General features: G+C 48.3%; 1 protein-coding gene across 1 annotated transcript in view; it reads right to left on the bottom strand.

The window, feature by feature from the left end:
• The window catches only part of cacna1da (calcium channel, voltage-dependent, L type, alpha 1D subunit, a), a 77,551-nt gene that overhangs the window by 33,798 nt on the left and 33,150 nt on the right, over nucleotides 1-10,603 (bottom strand). Inside the window, 4 exon segments of the mRNA XM_042090679.1 lie at nucleotides 429-589; nucleotides 1,326-1,352; nucleotides 2,242-2,329; nucleotides 8,298-8,461. Of these exon segments, the coding sequence (XP_041946613.1) occupies nucleotides 429-589; nucleotides 1,326-1,352; nucleotides 2,242-2,329; nucleotides 8,298-8,461 (440 nt within the window).

A 10,603-nucleotide genomic window follows, 5' to 3' on the forward strand; every position in this document is an offset into this window, starting at 1 on the left:
TCTTACATTTTAGCCTTAAAGGGACACCAGGCAACGTTTTTGAGTTAATTAATCATCTTCGTAAGTCGGTATATGGTTAAATGACTCATTACGTGGCGAATGAAGGGTCTCTCGCCCGCCCCTACTGCCTGTAGGAAGAATATCCCACTTGCAAGTTCGGTGTTTCCTACCCGCCGACCGAAGCAGGATCAGTTTACAGCACAGAGGCAGGCTAACGAAACGCTAGAGATTGTTGCAAACTTGTGTATAATGGCAGAGCCGGCGAAGAAGCAGCAAAAACCCTTGACGGAAGATGCAAAGAAAAGGAAAAGAGCTTCAGACCGAGCGAGGGGGAGTTTCGTAGAGTAAAAGCATCAGGCTTGCCTGGTGTCCCTTTAATGTCAGCCAGTGAAACTCCAATAAGACTCCTGGTGCACTGCACCACTCACCCTGCACTTGTGTGAGCCAGACTGGCTGGTTGTAGTGCTCAGAGGAGATGGTAAGAGTGTTGAGGAACACCAGGATGATCACCAGCCAATAGAAAGGCACAGATTTCACCGCCAGGCGACAATTCCTACGGCAGCACCGGTTCCAGCGACGCCAGCGCCGACTGCCAGGAGAGTGGGAGTAAGGGCATGACTACACGTTAAACACGAGAGAGATGAGCGGCATAACAAAGAATGCTCAAACCCAGACGCAGAGGTAGAAAAGCCCGGCTACAGAAAGTAAAAGCCCTACCATGTATTGGTTCTACCTGTGAACTTAACACAGGTGACTCCACTAATCAACTGATCCAACTAGCTGAAAAGTTGTGAGAGTTAAAATCTGCAGATGGTTGGAACAAACATGTGGGAGGACTTTTACTTCCTACAGCTGGAGTTATCTACTTCTGCCAAGATGTGGAATGACAACTTACATGAGTGAGAGTGATGTTGAAGAAATGCCTACAAACCAAGCAGATGACTAGATACTACCTGTTACTAAAACTCAAACTACTGATATCAAAACTGCGAACTACAATCCAATTTTTTTAGATTTGAAAAAAATTGGCAAGGCTTGTCTATGATGAGATGGGTGACTGATACATCTGAAGCTATAGTTTATGGAAGCATACCATAATACTATCATGAAAATTACAATGACTTACACACATCATATTGAAACAGCATGCCGATAAAAAAAAAAGCAACAAAAAGAAAATTCAAAAAGTAAGCTACAAATATACTGCTAATATCAATACAATTGAACAGGAATACCGTAAAAGCTGCATGCCTAAATTAAATTGTGTGGATTCGCAGCATGCAACGTGCTTCCACAACCACATCCATCTAAGACCCCACACTGACCTGAACTTTGACTTTGAAATTTTTTGACTGCAGAAATGTAAAGAATACATGTTGTCATTTACCAAAAATGTGTCATAGAACAGAGAAAACATCGCTTTGTTAAATGAAGAAATTTCATATGCCAGGCCACATTCTGTTAACTCCTGAACTGTGAACAACAGAACCAGAATTCAAGATATGCAGGTATGGAAATCAGTATTGCACACATCAGACTGATGAACTAAGATTCACCATAACATCACTTTGAACCTCGAGCCAGAGAGGATTTTGGGCTGTGTACACCTGCTGGGTCTTAAAAAGGTAGAGAGTGTGTCATGGGAAAAGCTCACTGCAGGAGAGAACAGGCAAACTGCATGAAATTGCTATAATGACATGGGAAGAGATTTTAAGAAGGAGAGTATAAGTATATATACTTTTTTGATCCCGTGAGGGAAATTTGGTCTCTGAATTTAACCCAATCGGTGAATTAGTGAAACACAAACAGCATTAGTGAAACACAAACAGAGTAGAAGAAAATAAAGACTACACAGACGTCAACGGGCAAGTGTGCATTTTGGTGTCGAGGTGTTGGAGTTGTGTATCTAGAGTTTGGGTTGTAAATGGTGGTACACATCATCTGACATATTTGTAAAACATTTTCATTTGTATACCCATTTGAACTGAATTGAGGTAATCAAGTTGAGGTCTTATTTCATTCCATCACTCCATTTCTTTCAGTCAAGCAATTGCCAGTAACAGTATGAGACTTTGAACTTCACCCAACCTGACCTTACACACTGCTCACTTCAAATTCCCTCTGACCCCTCTTTGGACCTGCAATATGACTTGTTCCATTGGGCACATCCACAGATTCTCTTTAGGTCAGTTTTCACAGTGGTGGTGGTGGACATAGCTGTGTCTCTCAACATGCTCTTACCAAAAGGGCCCGCAGCACGGCGTCTTCTCCTCCTCTGTTTTCTCGTTCTCCGTGTTGACCGACTCCGTCTCACTGGCTGGCACACTCGCTGTGGCCACAAAACACAAGCCACACGTCACAGGAGACATGGCGCCCGAGCACACACACATATGCACACGCGTGCATGCACACACACACGCGCACACACGCACACGCACACACACACACATATACACACACACACACACATATACACACACACACACACACACACACACACATAAACACACACACACACACGCACAGACACACAAAAGCAAGAAAACTAAACAGCACACCCTCAAAAACAAAGCCTTGCTTTTCAAGTTGACACCCACACTCCAATAGAAGAGTGCCTACAGAAAGGTTCAGATGTTTCAAAGAAACACCCTTCTCAAAACAAACAAATAAACAAGGAACAAACAGTGAAATTGGAAATCAGATAAAACCCACATGCATCTTTTTCCAGCAACAAGGACTTTTGCGCCAACACATTTCATAAACGCACATCTTGTAAATATGTCTTATTTCTTTTCAATGCCCTGATAACCTGAGTAGTCTTAATAGCCCGACCTTGGTGTTGACAATGCCATGTGCTTCATGCTGCTGACCTGAAGATGGGATGCTAAATGCTGTGTTATGGCAGAGTGACCCACTAACAGGTCACCAGAGGACTGTATTGATTCATTAAGTAGTGAGTCACAAATGACAATCAGGCTGGCCTGCATCCCTCCCTGGCCCTGTTTGCCCTGGTCCACTTTCAGCAGGCATCACGATGCCCCTTCTTTAACACTCACATCAACATCAGCAGCACAGTACCCCCTACTCTAACACTCACATCAACATCAGCACCACAGTGCCCCTACTCTACTCTAACACTCACATCAGCACCACGGTGCCCCTACTCTAACACTCACATCAGCAGCACAGTGCCCCTACTCACTCACATCACACATCAGCAGCACAGTGCCCCTACTCTAACACTCACATCAGCACCACGGTGCCCCTACTCTAACACTCACATCAGCACCACGGTGCCCCTACTCTACTCTAACACTCACATCAGCACCACAGTGCCCCTACTCACTCACATCACACATCAGCAGCACAGTGCCCCTACTCTAACACTCACATCAGCACCACGGTGCCCCTACTCTAACACTCACATCAGCACCACGGTGCCCATACTCTACTCTAACACTCACATCAGCACCACAGTGCCCCTACTCTAACACTCACATCAGCACCACGGTGCCCCTACTCTACTCTAACACTCACATCAGCACCACGGTGCCCCTACTCTACTCTAACACTCACATCAGCACCACGGTGCCCCTACTCTACTCTAACACTCACATCAGCACCACAGTGCCCCTACTCTACTCTAACACTCACATCAGCACCACGGTGCCCCTACTCTACTCTAACACTCACATCAGCAGCACAGTGCCCCTACTCTACTCTAACACTCACATCAGCACCACGGTGCCCCTACTCTAACACTCACATCAGCACCACGGTGCCCCTACTCTAACACTCACATCAGCAGCACAGTGCCCCTACTCTACTCTAACACTCACATCAGCAGCACAGTGCCCCTACTCTAGTATAAGTATAAGTATATATACTCTTTTGATCCCGTGAGGGAAATCTGGTCTCTGCATTTATCCCAATCTGTGAATTAGTAAAACACTCTCAGCACACAGTGAACACACAGTGAGGTGAAGCACACACTAATCCCAGCGCAGTGAGCTGCCTGCTACAAAAGCGGCACTTGGGGAGCAGTGAGGGGTTAGGTGCCTTGCTCAAGGGCACTTCAGCCGTGCCTACTGGTTGGGGTTCGAACCGGCAACCCTCCGGTCACAAGTCCGAAGCGCTAACCAGTAGGCCACGGCTGCTCTAACACATCACTCACATCAGCAGCACAGTGCCCCTACTCTAACACTCACATCAGCAGCACAGTACTCTAACACAGTCCTGCTCACATCAGCACCATCACCTCTTCAGCCTCTGGATGAGCATCCTGACTGCAGAACAGTTTACGGAAAAAGACCACCGAAGGACGTGCCTGCAAATCTGTATGACCGCAGTGACCGCTCTGCCATGTGACTCACTAGTCACATGACTGCTTAACCCCCAAACCGTTCATAATGTAGTCAGAGCCTACTCACATTTGAGCCACTTTCAAATGTAGACAACTGAACCTGTTGACCTCCAGATATTACTATAGCTACAGGAGCCACATGGTAGTGATGCCAATGGTGAGTAAGAGGAAACGACTATTCTCAGTGAGGATTTCTCCATCTTAAAATCCTCTACCTCCTTCTCTCTCTTCTCTCTCTCTCTCTCTCTCTCTCTCTCTGTGATGAAGATGAGAGTAAGTGATGGCATGGGGTGCGCGTGGCTGGGAGATGTTGGAGTGTTTGTGATTGGGCCTGCCAGAAAGTGCTGAGTGGCGCCCGGCCTCTGAGCCCAGCTTAGCCTCAATTCTCCATTCAACAACCCCACTAGTGTGCTTCAAAAAAAGGCATGAGGAGGGGAAAGGGGTTCTCTTGTTCTTCTTCTTCCACTGAGAGACTTTATCCACATCCTCCTTTTTGTCTCCATGTCGCTCTATAGGATTCAGTTTATTTAAATCTTCCTGTCTGCTTTCTTATGTTTGTTTTCTGTTTATAGCTTCCCTCTCTCTGGTGGTTCTTTCTCTCCCTCGTTTTTCTCTCTCTCTCTCTCTCTCTTCCACTCTTTTTCTCTCTCTTTCTTTCCTTTGCACTCGGCATCTCTCCGTCTCTCCATAATTGGAGCACGGCCTGTGAGCTCAGCCAGTTGTGAGGAATGCATGGATGCTGAGGGAGGTGTTATCAGCGACGATGGAGAGGACACAGAAGGAGCTGACGACAGGGAAACAACAGCCACGGGACTCAAGCCGCAGAGGAACAATAGAGCAGCTCAGAGCAGGCTGAGGGGAGAGAGTGTTAAAGCATTCACACACAGGGTAAGCACACACACACACACACACACACACACACACACACCTCCCGCAGACACATAAACAGCACGAGGAGAGCATAACACAAAATACAATACACCACAGCTCTTATTATACATCAAAACACACCTATTGTAACAAACACAACACAAACATTTACAAACATGTGTACAAGCACCTCCTATAAACAGACATTCACATAAGCACGCACGCACACACACACACAATCTCACACACACACACACACAGTCACGCACACACACGCACACACACACACACACGCACACACACACACACTCACGCACGCACGCACGCACACACACACACACACACACACACACACACACACACACACACACATACAGGTAGACTGAGTGAGCATAATCAGACAGGGTGGGGTGTGGTGGGTGGGAACGGGGTGGGGAATTACCATGAGTGTCAGAGGACTGGCTGAACCACCCAAACCTTCCCTTCCTCTTCTCCGTCAGGTCAGCCAGAGTGACCCCTGAGCGCGAGCCGGCCGGCCGGCGGCATGCAAGCCCCCCGCGAGCAATCGGCAGCCAGTGAACAGTCAGTCAGTCAGGCAGGCAGCCAGCGCACGGTCACGGCACGGTCACAGCACATGGGGGGACGAGAGTGAGCCCACACATCAACACAGAAGCAGCAAAAATACAGAGACACACAGAGAGACACACACACAGACAGAGACAGATGACCAGAGCCGACGTGAAAGGCCGAGCACCACCACTCGGAGCGGGAGCGGAGGAAGAAGTGGACGGGTGTTAGTCACACTGTGTCAGGGGAGGCGCTGGAGGAGGCACGCTAACACACAATGCTAACACGCTAACAACCCCGGCACTGAGTGTGACAGAGGTGACTGCATAAGTGTGTGTGTGTGTGTGTAAGCTAGGACACATGATGTGTGTGTGTGTGTGTGTGTGTGTGTGTGTGTGAGCTAGGACACATTATGTGTGTGTTTGTGTGTGTGAGCTAGGACACATTATGTGTGTGTTAGCATGCAGCCTCCACTGTTCCAGCGGGAGACACCAAAAGCCACAACACAAGTCCGGTCAAGATGGAGGTGAGCAGGTCCACTGGGGGAGGAGGGACATGCGCCTCGAGTCTCTGCAGCAGCCTGGCTGACCGGGGACAACAACTCTGACACCTACACACTCAGACTAGCTTGTGTTCTGCTGCTGCCTCGTTAAGGCTCCTCACCAGCGGAGGCAGGAGACTTTGGAGGACACGTCTGACTCCCCTTTTGGAGACAGAGGCCCATAATGTTGCCATCAACCTGCAATGGACGTCAGAAGTACCGGGAGACAGAAGCCCATAATGTTGCCATCAACCTGCAATGGACGTCAGAAGTACTGGGAGACAGGAGGCCCTGTGATGTCTGCTATATTTTAGCCAAAAGGAGGGGGAAGGGAGGTGATACACGAGCTGTCAGGGTTTGATGGGTGTTTGCCTGTGCCCGGTAGATATTAATGATGCTCCCCCGCAGTCTTCTGGGAGAGAGGACAGAACAGCACAGGGGGGGAGGACCTGAGACAGGGAGGCTGAGCAGAGTCGGGCCGCTGGACAGAGGCTCTCTGCTTTCAGGGTCTAAACCTATGCAGTAAAGAAGACTTACAAATCCAAACTTGCTTTTAGCTCTTGCTGAGGCGCACGCACACATTTGTATAGAAGTGCTGACTAGTCTCCCGTGAGGCGCAGACTTGATGTATTATCTGTTCCAGGGTAAAAAATAGCCAGGGGAGAAAAAAAAGAAGCACCTTCACTGCATTAGGATTCAAAATTTTTGGTGTCCACGAATACCCTTTCAAGAGGAGAAGACAAGAAAATTGTAGAATGATCTCATCAAACTTCAACTAATTCTTTTTTTGTGTTCACGACTACACTTCTAGGAGGAGAAAATAAAAAAAATTGTAGAATGATCTCATCTATTTGCTATTTTTAAAGTTGTTCCTGTTGTGTTATTTAGGTACTAGTGTAAGTGAGCATGACCATGTGCAGCTTTAACCTTCTTTGCTGCACTAGGGGACCATTGCTAGATAGATTATAAGTATAAGTATATATACTCTTTTGATCTGGGAAATTTGGTCTCTACATTTATCCCAATCCGTGAATTAGTGAAACACACTAAGAACACACTAATCCCGGCGCAGTGAGCTTCCTGCAACAACAGCGGCGCTCGGGGAGCAGTGAGGGGTTAGGTGCCTTGCTCAAGGGCACTTCGGCTGTGCCTACTGGTCGGGGTTCGAACTGACAACCCTCCGGCTACAAGTCCGAAGCGCTAACCAGTAGGCTACGGCTGCCCTAAAAATTACTCTAGTGCTGAATCTGAGCAGTGAGCTTTCTCATTCACAAAAGAAAATCCTGGTGATAGTGACACTCATAGAGCTCCAGATCTTATGTAGGGCAGCAACTTCTGCAGCAAAGATGGCATTCTGCAAACAGTGGCGGTGAAAACTGAGCTTGTGTGTGTGTGTGTGTGTGTGTGTGTGTGTGTGTGTGTGTGTGTGTATGCGTATGCGTGTATTTCTGTGTCTACGCGTGTGTTTGTGTATGTGATATGAAACACTGTCTGTTGACATTTTTTCCCTCCCAAATCCAGCATTGATCTAATGGCTTTGTCAGTCTGTCCTGACCCACATAGCAAATGGATCAGAGCTCCCCAGAGGACGCGTGGGTAATATCCTGATGGTGCAGGCTGAGGTGACAGCCCCATACTAACGCATGTAGAGCATGTGCCAGCACTTTGCACTGCACACACGTTTTAACAGGCTATCCAAGCCTTTCACTCAGAATCGCTTCTCAAACACCACAGCATCACTGCTCCCCAGTGGTGCTATACGACTGCAACACAACTGATTCAGCGTGTGCATACAGTATGTAGACGTTATGTGACGGGAGTAAATTCTTAAAATGACCAATTCATGACTAAAAAAAGATCTGAAAAGATCCTGTGAGTCTTACAAATCAGTGGTCATTTCTAAGTGTCCCCCGGCCGTATGATGGCATGTGTAGGTGCAGAGGTTTGAGTGCTCACGGTTGCGTTTGCCATCCTCCTCGTCCTCGTTGTCGGGGTCGATGTCCTCAGCTTGCGTGATCCAGTCCAGGTAGCCCTTCAGGTCCTCCTCCAGCTGCTGCTTCTCCCGCAGCTTCTGGAAGTCTCCGCGGGCCTTGGCCTTTTCCCTCTCCTTAGAGAACTCTCTGTCATACACACACACGCCAGCAAACACACACACACACACACACACACACACACACACACACACACACACACACACACACACACACACACACACACACACACACACTATCAGTTCAGGATCTGTCACCGTTAGTCTTAAGGGGTTTACACACACACACGCAAACACACACACAGACCTCTGTATTTATCATTAACACTGTTTTGCATGCACTTGACCTTTCAATCTACAGACCATATGGGCTAAATTGTAGGATATTAGCATACAGTCCATAATTTGTTAATCTCATCTCCCCTCTCTGATCTGGAGTGGAACCTTCTCCATCAAAAAGCCATAGTGTAATCCCTTTCTTATTGGATTAAGAGGAGAAAGCCGGCCATTTTCACAGGCAACCACAAGAGGGGGCCGGGTCCCTGTCAGTCCCCATCTGTAATCCCTCAGAGACCGGCCAGCAGAGGGCAGGCTCAGGAAATGACCCACGAGCAAATGGACCCCTGAACCGATACGGACTGGATCAGTTGCTTATCTGTGCGATGGCTGTGAAAAAGCCACAGAAAGACGCTGAAAAAAGACAAGGCAAGGTCGGCATTTGTCTGAGACCACACGGACGTGAGCTTGGACTGAAAGCTTTGAGCTGTGACCAAATCCCAGCATTGAGTGTTCCTGGGAAAGCGTTTGTGTGCATGCTTGTGTATCAATAAGAAGTGTGTGTTTCTACGCATCTATAAGAGGATATTGAGGAGTGAGTGCCTGAAAGAACATGAGAATATTCATGAGTGTGTGTGTGGTGTGTGTGTGTGTGTGTGTGTGTGTGTGTGTTTCAGTAGGACAGGGAGTCTGCTGCCTCTTTGGAGGGAGAGTATTAATATCCTACAGCTCTGAGCAGCCGGAAGGACTTGAAGACCGAGGCAATGAGATTAATTTCGCCCTGTGTGTGTGTGTGTGTGTGTGTGTGTGTGTGTGTGTGTGTAGGATATTTCTCTGGTGTTGGTAGAAGAACGAGGGAGCGTGGGGAGGAGAGAATGGGGTCGTCTTTCCCCGTGGTGAGACGGCGAGTCGGCACCGAGTGCCCATTGCTTCTCCTCATTCGTGCGTCACCTGTCTGCCTCATCTTCCCCCTCTCCTCTCCTTCTCTCTCCTACCCTCTCCCTCTCTCTCTCTCTCTCTTTCTCTCACAGTTGCCCTTCCCTTTCTTCCTCATAATGTGTGTCCTTCTGTCGCCGTCTGTTCTCTCTCTCCCCCCCTCCTTCCCTCTTTCTATTCCCCCTCTATCTTCACATCGGTCATCACGTAGGCTTCCTCTGCTCTCCAGTGTCTTTGTGCAGCTCCTCGTGTGACTCTGCAGGACACACGGCTCCTTTGCCCTCAGCTCTTTCGTCAGTCCTTCGTCTGTCCTGTCCTGTCCTGTCCAGTCCTGCTACATCCTCCAACACCCGTATCACAGTGTCCCAGACTCCTGTCCTCCTCACCTCCTTTTTTACCACCTGTCCGCTCCCGCTCACGAAATCACAAGCTCAGCCTTAGCTTTACCCTCACCACAGACAGTGTGTGAGCGCAACACTAAATCTGTCTGCTCCTCGGAGGTTTGAGCATCTGCAGCTGCTCCAGCAGTACACCTCTCTGCTGAAACTGCTTTCTGTAGGAGCTAGAGGTTCATTTACTGAGCGCTGAGCTGGCAACTCTCCCGAGACACGCACATGGTGCACAAACAAGCATCGTCAAGGAATATCTACTTCCATATCAGACTTATTACAACAACACAGCATACTTTACTAAGACTCCACACATCTGTTTTTGTAATACAGTAAAATCTACAGACAGATCACTTCTGGCAGTTTAGTCATGGGTAAATTATTCTCCACTATCAGTGACCATTAAATCAGCACTATCTCTCAGCGCAGATGCTCTGGTGCTAAAATGAAAGAAGTGCTTTCCAGTACTTTCAAGCTGCTCTGTGAAACCCTGGGAGTCTTTCGGCCTCTGACTTGGTGTGATGTGAATGGCTCCTCGAAAAGGGCCCCAACCTCTGATGCTCCATCCCACCCCCCACCCCACCTCCACAGGGCCCCATCCTCTGATGCTTCACCCCGCACCACCTCCACAGGGCCTCCCTGACTGCTGTTTGTTGTGGTTCGCACGCCTC

This window comes from Alosa sapidissima, chromosome 4 (genome assembly GCF_018492685.1).
Source record: "Alosa sapidissima isolate fAloSap1 chromosome 4, fAloSap1.pri, whole genome shotgun sequence".
In the NCBI taxonomy this organism is placed as follows: domain Eukaryota; kingdom Metazoa; phylum Chordata; class Actinopteri; order Clupeiformes; family Clupeidae; genus Alosa; species Alosa sapidissima.